Source organism: Manihot esculenta, chromosome 15, assembly GCF_001659605.2.
Source record: "Manihot esculenta cultivar AM560-2 chromosome 15, M.esculenta_v8, whole genome shotgun sequence".
NCBI classification, from domain to species: domain Eukaryota; kingdom Viridiplantae; phylum Streptophyta; class Magnoliopsida; order Malpighiales; family Euphorbiaceae; genus Manihot; species Manihot esculenta.
In genome coordinates this window covers 22,082,084-22,099,911 of record NC_035175.2, presented here as the reverse complement: position 1 = coordinate 22,099,911, position 17,828 = coordinate 22,082,084, and the positions used below count along the sequence as shown (strand labels likewise).

General features: G+C 37.7%; 1 protein-coding gene across 4 annotated transcripts; it reads right to left on the bottom strand.

The window, feature by feature from the left end:
* Nucleotides 1-287: 287 nt before the first annotated feature.
* Nucleotides 288-16,953, bottom strand: LOC110602065 (mannose-1-phosphate guanyltransferase alpha). Of its 4 annotated transcripts, none has more exons than XM_043951137.1 (15): nt 16,266-16,619; nt 16,092-16,189; nt 15,892-15,992; nt 15,701-15,779; nt 15,454-15,514; nt 15,229-15,275; nt 14,996-15,088; nt 14,783-14,873; nt 13,395-13,443; nt 2,183-2,302; nt 1,944-2,091; nt 1,234-1,326; nt 1,069-1,137; nt 707-749; nt 288-621 (listed from the first exon to the last, which is right to left on the bottom strand). In XM_043951137.1, the coding sequence occupies exons 1-15, from the start codon at nt 16,423-16,425 to the stop codon at nt 521-523; spliced, it is 1,353 nt and encodes a 450-aa protein (XP_043807072.1). In that variant the 5' UTR covers nt 16,426-16,619; the 3' UTR covers nt 288-520. The 4 variants fall into 4 exon arrangements, with proteins under 4 accessions (XP_043807072.1, XP_043807076.1, XP_043807073.1 ...); XM_043951141.1 differs by having other exon boundaries at nt 16,092-16,202; nt 16,266-16,567; XM_043951138.1 differs by lacking the exons at nt 1,069-1,137; nt 1,234-1,326 and adding an exon at nt 16,738-16,953 and having other exon boundaries at nt 16,266-16,567.
* Nucleotides 16,954-17,828: the final 875 nt, after the last annotated feature.

Sequence of the window (17,828 nt, the reverse complement as noted above, 5' to 3'; positions counted from 1 at the left end):
CGGAGTTTAGACGTTATTTGTTTATGAAAGATAATTTGTATTTAAAATTTATTTATTTTTTTCATTAAAAATTATGTGAGAGGTTTTAAAAAAAATTTTTAAAAATAAAATTCAATTAAATAGAATTATAATAGTTAATTTATATATTATTATAATTTAAAAAAATTGATAATAATTTAAAAAAAATAAAAGATGGATAAAAATTATAGAATAAAAAAATATTAGAATTTTTATTAAAAAATTTTTTTTAATAAAATAAATTATTTTTTATTATTTAATTTTAATTGTAAAAAAATAAAATATTTTACTTCAGTAATATTATTTGACCCAAATTTCAACTTAAAATATAAAAATGTTATTAAAAGAATCTGTATTGCTTGTATACCAAACAAGAAAAGTAAAATTATGCTCTCAAAGCAGAAAGGAGTTCCCTCCCCATCTCTGCAGACCTCCACTTCATGAAGGAAATTAACAAAAATCCAAAAATTTAAGGGCTGCAACTTGGGAAATCTCTTCATTTTTATAAGATGATCTCCTCTTGCACACTACCACTAATGATCTTATTTGGAAGAACGATACAGTTAGTAACAACTACTTCATCTTCAACTGTCACAGCTTCCCCTGCACAAGATAACAACACTAAGATTTGTTCCAAAGCGCTGGAGATTCCCACAACAGATGCAAATTACAGAGTATGAACAAGTACCTAGGATTGTTATTCCAAGCTTCGTGTTGTAGTCGCCGTTGGCCTGAACAGTTAATTTAACTGTAGTCAGCCATAATAAAATATTCTACTTTATGTAGCTGCTAGGGGTTGAGTTTGTCGGATAAGATTACTCATCTCCATAATTTTTCTCCAAAGTTTGGAGGAATTCCAAATTCGGGATAAAATTGGGAAAAGGAGGAGGAAAGTGATTTCTGATTTTCTGAATCAAGTTTCTGATTTATTAGTAAGTTTTTAGCACTTAACTAAATTTATTTTTTACAAGATTACATATTATTTCATCAATTACTAGTAAAGAAAACTAAAAGTAAAGAAGAAATTCATAATCTCATTAATGGACTTGCCTGGACTCTTGACCATCTTCCTAGAGATGATTTCCAGCCAATAATAGAATGCATAACGACTGCATTTTCCTATCAGGGAAAAAAAAATACAGCCATTTGGCAGTTTCCAAAAAAAAAATAAAATAAAATCTTGTTTGGATTTTATTACAGGATTCAGTTCCACACCTGAATTTCAACATCATCTAAAATGATGCAACTTATAAGCCTCACTCCTGCTCCCACTCGGACATTTGCTGAAACAGAGACATTGGGGCCAATCTGTAGCCCAAAAAACAAGAAGAAAACAAAAAAATACAGATGAATAAAGAACGGAAAGGTGCTGAAAAAAGATCACTTAAGTGATTTCTTTCTTAGAATTGGTCTCTTAGAAACAAACTTCAAACATCCTATGACACTAAACATTGACGGACATTTCTTGCCATAAAATATTAATTCCAACCCAAAATAAACTACAATATAATAGATGTTCTAAATTTCAGAGTTTAGTGACCAAAGCGATAGAGGCTAACTAGCCAGAAGAAACATAATTAATAAAAACCATGGTAGAAAGATATAACTGTGAAAAGAGACTTTATAACAGTTCTGCAAAGATAAGTTATTATGCTGCACACAATACAAAGGCTTTGGGGCTGTGGACCAGTTCCTAGGCATGAATATACGCTATACAAAGCCACTGAATATAAATGAGGCCAGATATGGCAATCAAGACGGAAAGCATGGGACATCTTTAGAAGGGAGAACAATTTTGATAGGAGGCTACAGATAAAATTATAGGAGCTGAAAGCCAAGAGTAGAGCAAAATATGGCATGACCATTTGCATACATTTATAAAATTATATTGATATGCTATTGTATGTTGGGTAAAAACAGAAGACCTTTGCAGTTGGATGCACTTTTGCTGATGGATGGATATAAACATCACCAACAATGCTAGCGCTCCTCGTTCCATCTCCAGTGGCCAAAAGATGAGGAGAGGTAAATTGATACATGGAAAGAAATAAAGCCGAACATTTCAAAGACATCCTGCATCATTAACAAGAAATTTAGTTGAGGCAGATATAGGGGCCAAGGTTTAAATCTTTAAGCCAAAAGAGTGAATAAAACAATACTCTACCCAGGAGTCTTTATTTGTTCCCAGAAGTCCATGGTCTCATATGTATACAGCATCTTCTTTCCAGCAAGAGGTGACAAAATGTCTTGATCTAACCTTACAAAATCTGTAGGAAGACTGGGTCTGCAGAGAAAAATGTTTCCATGTAAGCTGCAGTTTTTAACATCAAGAAATGTATGGAAAAACAGATTTAGTGCAGTGTGTGCATCTGTCAGAGAGTAGGAAAACACATTACAACAGTAACAACAATAACAACTAAGCCTTAATCCAGACAAGTTTGGGTTCATTCTTTGAATCTGTTGTCACCGTTCAGTTTTCTTGAAACCAATTCTGCATCAATATTTTACAAAACCACTTCCCTCCATTTTATTTTAGGTTTAAGCCTTAATCCAAACTAGTTTGGGTTCGCTTGATGGATCTGTTGTCAGTTGTCACCATTCAGTTTTCTTGAAACCAATTCTGCATCAATATTTTGTGATACCAATCCCTCCATGTTATTTTAGGTTTCCCCCTTTCCCTTTCCTTGTCATTCCATTCACCGGTAACTCATGATGCATGTCCTCCACTATTTATCTATTCTCGAAGGAAAACAAAGCACGTGATAGATATGAAGATCAATTCAGTTTCAATTGTTTGTTTCAGCTAGACCCATTCCTCCCAAATGACGAGGAAAGTGGACTAGTTGAGATAGTGGAAGTCTGATGCCATAGTGGAGGGAATGTACATCTGTTTCTTAGTTTTTAGTTATAATAATACCAGGTATATATAGACCAGTAACTTTTCTTTTCTGCATCTGATTTTTGTCAATTGTCCAAAGACTTGAAATTGGAGAGTGGGTCCTCAAATTGGACTATTATTCTGCAATAAATTATCTATTTCCTTCTTTCATCAAAATCCCTTTTACTTTATCATCCTCCCTGTTCCTATCATTGGTTCCATTGCTGGAAATCAAAGATGGTACAAGGAACTTGCAACCCCCCCTACTCCCCACACCCAACCAGCCCTCATAATCCACACTTGCCCATCCTCGCCTAACAACACCATTGACCCCATAGCCACCCAACTTGCTGCCATAGCTTCACGATTGGAAGCCATGGAAGCCCTCAAAGCTATGTCGCTGCCTTGAAAGCTCAATTCAACACCAACCCTCAACCTTCCTCAAACCCAACCAGTGACAACAGAGGCAAGGGGAAAGAAGCCAACTCCGGCCTTCGAGACATGAGACACGCCAACCGGTCTGATGCAGAAGACGATGATGCCAACAACCCGAGGTGGAGAAGAAACCCATCTCATTGTCCCCATACCAAAATCGAATTTCCCAAATTTAAAGGAGGCAATTCACGAGGCTGAGTTCTCAAAGGCAAAAAATATTTTCAGTATTATCAAACTTCAGAAGATTTCAAGGTTCACATTGCCGAGAATGTACCTTGAAGGTGTAAAATCTCTAGGCTCAACTCTGAACATGTCATTCTTTATTGGGATGAGTTGGTGCAAGCTCTACAAGAGAATTACAGACCAGTTGAATTCCAAATTCTGATGAGTACCTTTGCAATGTCAAGCAAACTAGTACTGTCCACCGCCGAGAATTTGCAAAACAATCGGCTTGAGTATCCAATTGGCCGGACCAGTGTTACTAGGTGTTTTTCTCAATGGGTCAAAGGAGGAACTGACAGCAAATGTCTGCATCCACAAGTCACGCTCTGTTTACAAGGCCATGAGTCTAGCTCTGGAATTTGAGTCCAAACTAGACCCAACACGACGGGGTAAAGGGCTAAATTGGACCAATTCAACTAAGCCTAACCTAGTGACTCAATCAGCTCGACCTCTTCCATGTGAAAGCCAGGTACCATCCTCTCAAATTGCGACATCTTCTCTATTAAATTTGGGCCAGGCTTGACTCACCTCAAAAGCTAGCTCAAGGGGGAGGATTGCCTATGGCTCGTATAAGGGGCACATTACCTTTTCCACAACCGATGTGGGATTCAACACACTCCCTCACGCCCAGATTTTTTTAACTGGTGCGTGGCACATTTTATGGGGCGCCCAACATCGGATGGGAGGCTCTGATACCATGTTAAATTTGGGTCAGGCCTAACTCACCCCAAAAGCTAGCTCAAGGGGGAGGATTGCCTATGGCTCGTATAAGGGGCACATTACCCTTTCCACAACCGATGTGGGATTCAACATTCTCAACATCCAATTACAAACAACATGGCCCAAAATTAGGATACTGAAAGGCAGTCCAACCTCGCTAGAGGACTATGCTTTAAGTGCAATGAGAAGTATGGCCCAGGATATCAATGCAAACCAAAAGTTTTCTCACTCCTAGAAGTTGCTAATAAAACAAGACGTTGTACCAGAAGAAAAATTAATTGACAATGACGACAACTCCCAACAACATGACTTGGGAGTAATTAGTTTCCATGCCATATTACGCAAAACTAATGCCACTATCATGAAGCTCAAGGGGATTATTAACTCCAAGGAAATCCTAATTCTTGTTGACAGTGGGTCAACCCACAACTTTGTGGTTGATACAATTATTGAAGAGCTAAGTTTGATGGTGCAGTTCGTGTCCCCCTCTAGAGTTCAAATTAGCAACGGCAACATCATTCGATGTAATCGGATTTGCCGCAATGTTGAAGTACAGCTACCAAGATTGACAATCACACAAGACTACTACCCATTTTCAATCGGTGGTGCAGATCTGGTTTTGGGTATCCAGTAGTTGGCCTCCCTCAATATCATGCAAGCCAATTGGAATGAGATGTTCCTCATATTTTCCATTGGTAGGCAAAAGTATAAATTACAAGGTGTGCCTCCAAAAACACAAACCTCAGCTACATTATAGTGCTTAACAGTTGATGCTGGGAATCCAAGAAATCTACCCTCACCTCTCCAACCCATACTTACCAAATACCAAACCGTATTCCAAAAACCACACACCTTACCACCTTTTCGTTCACACTTTCATTCCATTCCACTTCTTCCCAATGCTCATCCTCCAAATATACGCCTTTATCCATACCCTTATGCCCAGAAAACGGAGATCGAAAAGCAAGTATCCGACCTATTAGCTAACGGCTTCATTCGATAAGGCTCTAGTCCTTTTGCTAGCTCTGTCCTTTTAGTCAAGATAAAGGATAATACCTGGCAAATGTGTATCGACTATCGCTTCTTAAACAAGATTACCATACCAAATAAATATCTAATTCTAACATTGATGAGTTAATAGATAAGTTACATGGAGCCACAGTTTTTTCGAAGATTAACTTGCGTTCTTCTATCACCAAATATGGGTTACCCCGATGATGTAGCCAAAACTGCCTTTAGAATGCACTCGAGGCATTATGAATTTATTATCATGCCCTTTAGTCTTACCAAAGCTCTATCTACTTTTCAAGCTACTATGAATAATTTTTTCCAACCTTATCTACGAAAATTTATTCTTGTCTTTTTTATGACATTTTAATTTACAGCAAAGATATGGAGCAACACACATTATCCTCAAATGGCTTTGGATCTTCTTAGCAACAACCAGTTCTGTGCCAAGGCGTCCGAGTGCAACTTTGGCCAATTTCATATTAACTTTTTGGGTCACGTGGTGACTGCCCAAGGTGTCCAAATTGATCAAGATAAAATTCAAGTTGTGCAGTCATGGCCGACACCCACCAATATTAAGGAATTAAGACGGTTTTTAAGCTTGACAGGGTACTATCGCCGGTTTGTCCAAAATTATGGGTTGATTGCATGTCCCCTCACAAATCTTATTGTAGAAAGATAATATTTGTTGTATATCACAATAGAGATTACAACCTATTTATACATGAGAGACGGTAACTAAACAGGAAGGAAAATCAAGCCTATGATTATACAATCCCTAAGATTATGCAACTGACCCATCTATCAATATTTACTTCCTATATTAACATATTTACTTTCTATAACTTATAACACTCCCCCTCAAGTTGGATCATAAATGTTAATCATGCCCAACTTGTTACATATATAATCAACTCGAGTCCCATTTAGAGCTTTAGTGAAAATATTTCCTAATTGTTCTCCAGTTCGGATATGTCCTGTTGATATTATCTTTTGTTGGACCTTTTCACGAACAAAATGACAATCAATCTCGATGTGTTTAGTCCTCTCGTGAAATACTGGATTGGAGGCAATGTGGATAGCTGCTTGATTATCACACCACAACTTAGCAGGCACTGAATTTATGAACCCAACTTCTTCCAACAGTTGACGTACCCACAAGATTTCACAAACAGCTTGTGCCATAGCTCGATATTCAGATTCAGCACTAGAACGGGAGACCACATTTTGCTTCTTACTTTTCCATGAGACCAAGTTACCTCCCACAAAAACACAATACCTAGTAATTGACCTCCTATCAACTTTCGAGCCTGCCCAATCAGCATCACAAAAGCATTCAATATTTGAGTGCCCATGGTTACCATAGAATAGGCCTCGCCCTGGGGCCCCTTTAAGGTAACAAAGAATCTGTCCCAGAGCATCCCACTGGGCAACAGTAGGAAAAGACATAAACTGACTTACCACACTCACTGAATATGCAATATCAGGACGAGTGACCGTCAAATAATTCAGCTTGCCAACTAATCTTTTATACCTTCCAGGATCTGCAAATAGCTCACTGTCTTCTGTGATAAGTTGAAGGTTAGGGGTCATTGGGGCACTACAAGGCTTAGCACCCAATTTTCCTGTTTCTGCCAACAAATCAAGAACATATTTTCTTTGAGACAAGAAGATGCCTTTCTTACACCGCATAACTTCGATTCCCAAGAAATATTTCAAGGAACCCAAATCCTTTGTATGAAACTGTGTTTTAAGAAATTCTTTTAGGGATGTGATGCCAGCAATGTCACTTCCTGTGATAATGATATCATCCACATATACTACAAGCAGAATTACTCCACTATCAGAATTTCTATAAAACACTGAGTGATCACACTTACTCATCTTCATTCCAAATTGTTGGACCACCTCACTAAACCTGCCAAACCATGCCCGAGGACTCTGTTTCAAGCCATAAAGCGATTTTTGAAGTCTACAAACCTTACCTGACTCCCCCTGAGCAACAAAACCAGGTGGTTGCTCAATATAAACCTCCTCCTGAAGATCACCATGAAGAAAAGCATTTTTAATATCCAGTTGATGCAAAGGCCAATCATGAGTAGCCGCCAAGGAAATAAACAATCGGACAGATGCGAGCTTCGCAACTGGGGAGAATGTATCAGAATAGTCAACTCCATAAGTTTGTGCATAACCTTTGGCCACTAAACGGGCCTTGAGACGAGCAATAGATCCATCAGGATTTACTTTCACTGCAAACACCCATTTGCACCCAATAGCCCGCTTTCCTGAGGGCAAGGACATCAACTCCCAAGTACCATTAGTGTCAAGGGCCATCATTTCCTCTTCCATTGCAGCACGCCAACCAGGATGGGACAAAGCCTCAATAACAGTTTTGGGAATTGAAATAGAATCTAAAGCAGTGACAAAACAACGAAAAGAGGAGGATAATTGATCATAAGAGACACAAGATGAAATAGGATAAGTGCAAGTACGTTTACCTTTGCGAAGAGCAATGGGCAAATCCAAATCAGACAATGAAGAATCAGTAGGAGCAGGATCGGTCGACGAAGAAGCGGGTAGCGGAACGGAGTCAGAGTCCTCTAAACGTCTGGAATACACATGAAAGATGGGAGGTCGACCTGGCACATGAGCGAAAGGTGTAGGAGTAATCTGAGGAGACAAAGAGCGAACAGTATATAACAAGAGGTCATCTTCCTCCTCCTGGGTGTTATAAACAGATGATGGCGAAAAAAACGGAGTGAACTCAAAGAATGTTACATCCGCAGACACAAGATACCGATTCAGATCAGGAGAAAAACAACGATACCCTTTCTAACGTCGAGAGTAGCCAAGGAAGACACATTTGAGTGATTTGGGATCTAATTTAGTAACCCGTGGACGAACATCACGAACAAAACAAGTACAACCAAAGATACGTGGCTCAATAGGAAACAAAGATTTAGTGGGAAATAAAATGTTATAAGGGATATCACCATGAAGGACGGAGGAAGGCGTGCGATTGATCAAAAAACAAGCAGTGGATACAGCATCAGCCCAAAAACATTTAGGTACCTTCATTTGGAATAAGAGGGCTCTGGCTACTTCAAGAAGATGTTGATTTTTTCTTTCAGCAACTCCATTTTGTGAAGGAGTGGCAACACAAGAGGACTGATGAAGAATCTCTTTTTGTAACAAATAAGATTGAAATTCCCCAGAGAGATACTCTTTAGCATTATCACTTTGCAATATACGGATGGAAGTATTGAATTGGGTTTGGATTTCAGCATAAAATGCACAAAAAATAGAAAATAATTCTGAACGACTCTTCATTAAAAATAACCAAGTAGTACGAGAGAAATCATCAACAAAAGTAACAAAATACTTAAAGCCAGACTTAGACACAACAGGACAAGGACCCCAAATATCTGAATGGACTAACTCAAAGGGAGACGAAGCCTGTTTATTGACTCGAGACAGTGTAGGTAAACGATGATGTTTGGCAAATTGACAAGACGCACAATCTAGAATAGACAAAGAATGAAACTGTGGATATAACTTCTTCAAAACCGAGAGAGAAGGATGCCCTAAACGACAATGAACATCAAAAGGTGTTAAATGCATGGAGCATACCAGAGATCGAGGAGATCGAGGTAGTTGCTGATCCAAGACGGAAAGACCCTCTGACTCACTTCCTCTACCAATAATCTGCTTCGTCGAAAGATCTTGAAAAACACAGTGATCAGGAAAGAATGAGACACAACAATTCAATGCACGAGTGAGTTTACTCACGGAAAGCAAATTAAATGCGAACTTAGGGAGACATAACACAGATGATACAGAAAGAGAAGGGGTTAAGTTGACATGACCAGAACCCATGACAGACGATTTAGTGCCATTAGCAAGAGTAACATAAGAAGGCGATGTATGAGACTCAAGATTGGACAGAAGGGTAGAATTACCTGACATATGATCGGAAGCACCATAATCAATAACCCATTTGGAGGATGAAGACACAAGACATGCAGTAGAGTTACCTGACTCCGCAATTGCAGTGATAGAGGAGGAATTAGAGGATTTTATAGATGCCTGGTATTGGATGAATTATGCATACTCATCTGCAGATATCAAAATTCCCTAATCAGAAGATCCATTCAATTTGTGTTCCGTGATTTTAGTCATCATAGGAATCACATCAGTTACGGTGGTGGTTTTAACTTCAGCCATAAGGACAACCAACCCAAAATGATAGCAACAAAAGAAACACAGAATCAGAAAACAGTACCCGGCGTGAACAGTGCCGATGAACAGTACCGTGAACAGTGCCGATGAACAGTACCAAATAAAACACCTCCACCCAACACCTGAACGGCAAACAAACCTCAAATCTGACAAGGGGTCGGTGTGGCGACTCCAGCGATAGTGAGATCCAAATGTTACCCTTTATGGATAACCCAAATGAACGGAGCCCTAAGTCTCCAAAAAAAATTTTAAAACTTTACGAGAGAGAAAAGAGAAAAAAAAATCTCTACGAGAAAGGCTCTGATACCATGTAGAAAGATAATATTTGTTGTATATCACAATAGAGATTACAACCTATTTATACATGAGAGACGGTAACTAAACAGGAAGGAAAATCAAGCCTATGATTATACAATCCCTAAGATTAAGCAACTGACCCATCTATCAATATTTACTTCCTATATTAACATATTTACTTTCTATAACTTATAACACTTACCAAGAAGAATGGATTCCATTGGAACCCAGCAGCAGAGGAGACTTTCAATAGCTTAAGCAAGCTTTGACCTCCGTTCCAATATTGCATCTACCGGATTTTTTGCAACCATTCGCATTAGAGTGCGATGCATCTTCCGAAGGAGTGGGAGCTATCCTATTGCAAATTGAGCATCCTATCGCATATTTTAGTAAGAGTTTCTCCTTCTCTAAACAGATTAAAATCGGCATATGACAGAGAATTACTTGCTTTGGTATTAGCTTTGCAAAAGTGGAGGCATTATCTTTTGGATAGGCACTTCTTCAACAAGACAGGTCATTACACTCTGAAATATTTGTTGGACCAGCGAGTTACAACCACAGAATAACAACGATTATTAATGAAATTGATGCCTTATGATTTTTCAATTATTGATAAGGCAGGGAAGGAGAACAAAGGTGCCGATGTTCTCTCTCACAGACCCCATTTAGCTGATTTCCTGGCATTGGCCCTTCCTTTTAGCTCGGACTTGACAGACTTGCAAGAGGCTCTTAAAATCGATCCTTATACTCGAGACATCATGCAAGCTCTTGTGATCCTTCATCTTTTCCTGTTTTTCTGTGGCCGGTCAAAAGCTTTACTACAAAAATCGATTTGTGATTCCTGACAATGCACCTTTGAAAAAGAAGATACTCTTTGAATCCCATAACACACCAATCAGTGGTCATGGAGGATATTTGAAGACTTTGAAACGACTTTCAACGCAATTATTTTAGCCCAATATCAAACAAGACGTTAGACACCATGTCCAGAATTGCTTGCAGTGCCAACAACATAAGTATGAAGCTTTATCTCCAGCAGGTCTACTCCAACTGTTGCCGATTCCTAATTGAGTTTGGAAAGATATCTCCCTTGATTTCATCGTCGGGCTTCCTCCCTCTTCCCACTTTGATACAGTTCTAGTTGTGGAGGATCGCCTTAGCAAGTATGCACAATTTATTCCACTGGCTCACCCTTTTACAGCCAAAATTGTGGCTGAGCATTTTTGCAGGGATATTGTGCATCTACACGGCATACCACGCTCCATAGTTTCCAATTGAGATGTTATCTTTATGAGCAACTTTTGACAAGAACTCTTCCAGTTATGCAGAACTCAATTGAAAATGAGCACCATCATCCCCAAACTGATGGTCAAACAGAAGTGGTGAACAATTATCTTGAAGCTTACCTGCGTTGGCTTGCTCAAGAACAACCAACGAAATGGAACACCTTTATACCTTGGGCAAAATATTCTTATAATACAGGTTTCCATACTTTGACAGGTACAACTCCATTTAACATTGTCTATGGATGTGAACCGCCACCTCTTTATCTTTATGTTTCGAGAGAGACCTTGATTGCAAATCTTGAACACCAATTAATCACCCGAGATGATATACTGAAGCTTCTTCATCATAATTTGTAGAAGGCGCAAACCTGCATGAAGTCTCAAGCTGATGCAAAGCATCGTGAGCTGTCTTTTAATGTGGGAAACTCGGTCTTTCTGAAGATTCAGCCTTATCAGCAAAAGTCCCTTGCTAAAAGACAGTTTAAAAAGCTATATCCTCATTTTTTCATGTGTCATTGCTGCATCCAGCTAGTAACCAACTTCCTTCTACACCTCCAGTTCCCTTGCCTATCACATTTTGATAACCTGTGGGCCTCGAACACCAAAACCGCGGTCAGGCTCATGACAGAAAAGCCAGGCTTGACCCCTGCTACAGCCCAAAGTATTGATTCATTCTCAGGAGGTCGGCCCAAGACTCATACCAACGGGCCTAACTGGATAGGACCTGAGCCCAACAGAAAAAGACCCGGTTCGGTCGATCAACTAAGCCTAGAAGTGAGCATTCGGTCGGTTCGATTCAAAACCAGACTGAACCGAATAAACCAAAAATCAAAATTTTGATATTTATAAAAATCGAACCGAACCGATTTTGTTTAGAGAATCAAACCGAACTGGTCTGATTCAAATTGGTTTGATCAGTTTGAATTTTTAATAAATTTTTTATTTTTTATACTTTATTTTTAGAATTTTAAAATTTAATTGGAATATTTTAACCTTAATATGATCTAATCTCTCTATATTATTGAAAATAATATATTATTATCATTAATCGGTTCGGTTCGTTTTTTTATTTTTTTTATTTTTTTTCTAATCAAAACCAAACCGAACCAAAATAATCAAAATTTTTGAAATTAAAAATCGAACCGAATCAAAATGAATTAAAAACCGAACCGAATTTTCAAATTAATTCGATTCAGTCGATTTTTTTGGTTTGAACCGAATACAGCTCACTCCTAGCTAAGCCCACGACACATTCGAGATCATGCTAAGATAGACATCGAAATGAATTAAATAGCCGTCTGACAATGGAGGGAGAACCGTACGTTCATAGGTACGGTCCTGCATAATAACAGCACAGGTAGCAGGGTGACGGTTACATGTCACAAAACGACAAAAGAAAAAGAGAATAAAAGGGTACGCAGAGCAAATAGAAACCAAGCTAATATACACATACCCTATCCTGACCCTCTTTTGGATGAGATCCATCACATTTGATTGGGAAATTGATCTCTTTCCTGCTTCTGTGTTGGCTCATCCTTGGGTTAAGGAGGCTGGTGTCCCTACTTTGGAGCTCCTTGTCTCGCAAGTGGGTCATCCTGTTGAAGAAGAAACATGGGAATATTATGACTTGCTTGTTGGGCAGTTCCCTTCCTTTTGACTTGAGGACAAGTCGTCTTACCAGGGGGAAAGTATTGATCCATGTCCTCCTCTACGTGTCTATTCTCATAGGAAAAACAAAGCACTTGATAGAGATGAAGATCAGTTCAGTTTCAATTGTTTGTTTCAGCTGGACCCATTCCTCCCGGATGACAAGGAAAGTGCACTAGTTGAGATGGTGGAAGTCTGATGCCATAGCGGTGGGAATGTGCACATATTTCTTAGTTTTTAGTTATAATAATACCTAGTATATATAGACCAGTAACTTTTCTTTTCTGCATCTGATTTTGTCAATCGTCGAAAGACTTGAAATTAGAGAGTGGGTCCTTCTCGAATTGGACTATTATTCTGCAATAAATTATCTATTTCCTTCTCTCATCAAAATCCCTTTTTCTTTATCATTCTCCCAGTTCCTATCAACTCATGACCCTTTATACTGGAGCACTTGATGCTCCACATAGGATATGACCAAAATATTATAAGAAAACATGTCAGACAGCTTGGATTCCAAAAAAAAAAACTTGAATCTCACAGTTGCAACAAATTATCATGCAATTCACTTGTGTATTCACAAGAAAAAGTCTAGAGGAAAGCATTGAAGAAATTTTATTTCAAAACCAGCAGAAGAACTCAACCTTGTTACAGACTGAAGGCCCTCAAAGCTGGATACACGAAGTAGATTTGCTGTAATTAATGAACTATAAGTTAGTTACTGACATGATATGATATCCCTCCATAGGGAACATCATGTAAACCAATCAAAACCTGCAAACTATATGATACTGCATATGACGAAATATAAATGACATAACACCTTACCACATCACGAAATTCAGTCCAAGAAGAATAGATTTAGGGATTGTCTTGATTTATCATTTATTGTAGAATCAAGAAGCTTGGAAATATATTACTTAGGAATTCTATTATTATTATTATTATTATTATTAGCAATCTTATTAGGTTTGTTAAATTTGGGTAAGGTCTAACTCACCCTAAAAGCTAGCTCAAGGGGGAGGAGTGTATGGCCCATACAAAGGGCATGTTACCCCTTTCCACAACTGATGTGGGATTCAACACACCCTTCACGGCCAGAATTTTTACTGGTGTGTGACATATTTATGGGAGGCCCAACATCGGATGGGGAGGCTCTGATACCATGTTAAAATTGGGCTGGTATCAGAACCTCCCCATCCGATGTTGGACCTCCCATAAATATGTCACGCACCAGTAAAAATTCTGAGTATGAGGGGTGTGTTGAATCCCACATCGGTTGTGGAAAGGGGTAATGTGCCCCTTATATGGGCCATAGGGGCTCCTCCCCTTAAACTAGCTTTTGGGGTGAGTTAGAACTGACCCAAATTTAATAAGATTTATTATTATTTTCCTAGTTAAGTTTGTTTAGGATTCATATTTAGTATCACTTTCATATTTTATGGTTTTGGGTTCCTACTCATAATAGTAGTAGGATTTTCAGTCTATAAATACTTATGTAACTTAAGTATTTTTCTTAGAGCTTATTACTATGATCATTATTGATAACTAATAAAGATTTAGAGAACTAGTTTCTCTTCCTTTGTGTATTGAGAATTTGTTTCTCTTGATCCTTTGTGTTGTTCTTGTTCTAATCATCAATGCATACAAAAGGTTTCATTTAGGTTTAGGGTTTATCAGCCAAAAAAGAGAAAACTGAAGACTTGCACTGCACAGGAAGCAATTTTTTTTCTTGGAGCAATATCAACATGTTACAGATCAAATGAAAGCTTGAAATAACAAGTATATCGTGAAAGAAAAAAAAATTAGAAGGAATAATTGCTTGCTGCAAAGAAGATGAAATCTGTGATCGACACAGTCACTACTATGTCTTGTGCAGCTCAAGAGAGAGCAACTTCAATCAAACATCAAACACCAGCACAGCATTAAGGAAAAGGAAACCCATTTTTTCTCTCATGCAACTTCATAGGCATCAATTTATTGACAAGCATGAAAGGATAAATACTAAAGCCTGTAAAAGATAAAGATCAACCTCTGTCTTCTCGATTATTGGAGACACCTTGAATCGCAGTAAAGATCTCCGGGGTGAAGACGTAGACACCGCAGTTTATCAAATCACTTACCTTCATTTTAAAAATACATTTACATAAGAGGAAGCATGAACAGAAAAAAAAAAATCAATAATACTACTCGGATCCAAGGTACTTCACATTATGCTAATGGAAAAGCAAAATCATGCACATACAAAAGTCTCTGGTTTCTCTATATAATGCAACAGCTCTTTAGTGGTTGTATCAGCAACCAATTCACCAAATTGGTTCGCTGATTCAGCAGAAACCTGGGCAAGATAAAAACAAACACATCATCAAATAAATTTTCAGAAAAATAAAATGGATTTAGAAAAAGAAAAGTGATTGCGTGATTTAGGATGGAGAGAAATGCATCAGATTGCAATAGATATGCAGATCTTCCACCAACCTTGATTACTAGCATTGTTCCAATCCCACCGTACTTTTTATGTGCCTCTGAAAATGGAAGAAAAAAAAAAAAAAAAAAAAAAAAAAAAAAAAAAAAAAGAAGAAGAAGCCAGAAGTGAACAAAATAAAATCCCATAAAAGCCAAAAGTTGAGGAGCAAGTGCGACCACATTATTTAGAGAATACAATTATAACCATAAACAAACCATACAAAGTGAAAAACTTACCAAGCATATCTGGCAGAGGAAAACTACAGCAAACATCACAATTCAACAGAAAGATATGCGACTGCACAGCATAATTGAAGGCAATAAACACAAAAGACAAGGGAAAACACCATAAAAAAAAAAAAGGATTATTCTCCTTGAATTGATGATCACAAAAAAAAAAAAAAAAAAAAGATTCTAATCAAACCCAAAAAAATAAAAACAAACAAAAACAGTACTCAAGAATGAACAAGTGCAAAGATCAAACCGGACTATCTTCCATGATTACGTCTCTAAAATAATAAAGACCACCAGCAGAACCATGTGGTTTGTCCTCCTTCAAGTATCTAGAGTAACACCAATCAACAAGAAACTAAACTAAATTACCCATCAAAAAGAAAACTCCATAAACCATTAGATAATTTGAAATATAGCATACTGAATATAAAAATGAAGTACCTTACAGGTACTTTGAGTTCATTAGATATTGAAGACACATATAAAGTAAATTCCCGCTCCTCATAGAATCCAATTAGGAAAATTCGAGCCAAATTTGGAATCTAATGCAAACACACACACACAAAAAAGAAAAAAAGAAAAATAATAATCAAAACCACAGACAAGAGAAAAAGGAAATTGAGAAAAATTCTGTTACTAACCCTTTTACAAGCAGAAATATGATGGTGAACCATAGGTTGCCCAGCCAAAGGGAACAAGGGTTTTGGAGTATTGAATGAAAGAGGCCTAAATCTAGTACCTGCCCGAGAGTTCTTTATTTTTCTTAGCATAAAAATCAAACGAATCTGAATAACAAGAAATTGTAACTCCAGTACCTTTGGTGGGTCCACCGACCATGATCACGGCAACCACCTTCTCCTCAGAATCCGCCATTGCTAAAACCGTGACTGGAACCCAAAGACCTAACTGCTTATTACCACCCAAAACTAGAAGAGGGTTTTGACCGGACTCGAAGTCAGGAGAGGGTATATGCATATATATAGTTGACTATGCGTAAAACTAAACGACGTCGTTCTTGTCTGTAGCTCTTGCTTCCATGGTAGGAGTTGCTGCAACATGCATGCGCCACTGCTCACTGGTGTATCTCCAAGTTGAAATCTTTTCAACTGCAATGCATCTGCGTACCAGTGCAAAATAAGAAAACAAATTCCCATTTTGAGATTTACATTTTGTTTTTCCAATAATTCTGATCACAGCATTTGAAGCACTTCGAATTGATTTTCTTTTTTAAAAGGAGAGAAAAAAAAAAAAAAAGAACAAATAGGGAGCTAAAGATCATTTAACAACCAGGGAAATGAGCACCATTAAAGACCAAATCTGCAAACAAAAATGCTAGCTTATCAGCAATGTCGGTAAAGCTAACTTTAAAAAATCAGTTAAAGTCCGAAAAAAAAAAACCATATTTTGCACGTATTGAAGAACAACGTCACCGGAAACCATGAATATGCCACCTTTGGTTGCAGAGTTTATGTTAGTTAGGTCTAAACTAGTAAATATTTGCAGAATGAAAGTGATATATTGATTTGTAACACCAGCCAAATTCGTTGAGCATGAAATTTAGGCTTCAAAACGAGGAGAATTGATTGGGTGCATTAAAATTAAGATCATTAAAGAGTCATATTGGATATCTAAAGGTATCATTGGATATTTAAAAGATATTTTGTATGGTTTTTTGTTTTGTGTCTATCATTAGTATTATATTTCTTTAAATATAATTTCTATTGTTATAAAGATTTTCTAGCAAACTTTATGCGATTCTTCCGCCTTTCACCTATTCTCTATCTATTTTCTATTTATTAAATTCTATTAAAGTAGATTAGATTATGATTTGAAGTTAAACTTATCATTTAGAAATGAAGGGCTGATGCTCAAATTTTTGTAAAAATATTTAGAATTTTTGGACAAAAAAAAAAAGAGAGAGATCAGATGACCAATGGATAACCTCGCAAATGGTCAGACGAGGTGATGACCTATGACAAGGTGTGTAGATCTGTTGACGGGTGATTTGCTGAAGGGTCAACCTACCAGAAGGAAGAGCCGACATGCCTAATGGAAACAGGGCTGAGTAAGGCAAGTTTGATGAAAAAAGGGCTGGAATGCCTGGAAGTTGAGAATGCACAAATTCTTTGAAGTGCTCGAATGTCTGAGAGGTTTAGGATGAAAGGAACATGGTGTTAGGAGGAAAGGAACATGGTGTTTTTTGTTGGGGTCTTATTAAAAGAATTGAGGGGCTTTTCAGTCTTTTTCATAGGGAGCCAAGGTCATCAAGTATGTTATTTAAGGAACATACGTTTCTTTAAGCGCCAAGATTGTTTTTCTGCCATTTGTTGATCTATAATCGAGCTTGTACTCGTGTGGTTGTTCTCTTCTCTATAACT

Excerpts from the sequence above, each read along its gene's own strand:
- LOC110602065 (XM_043951137.1), bottom strand. The coding sequence starts at position 16,425 with ATGCATATACCCTCTCCTGACTTCGAGTCCGGTCAAAACCCTCTTCTA. Across the intron at positions 16,190-16,265 it reads GGTCGGTGGACCCACCAAAG|GTACTAGATTTAGGCCTCTT; the intron begins GTACTGGAGTTA and ends ACTCTCGGGCAG. Across the intron at positions 14,874-14,995 it reads TAGAGAAACCAGAGACTTTT|GTAAGTGATTTGATAAACTG; the intron begins GTATGTGCATGA and ends TTTAAAATGAAG.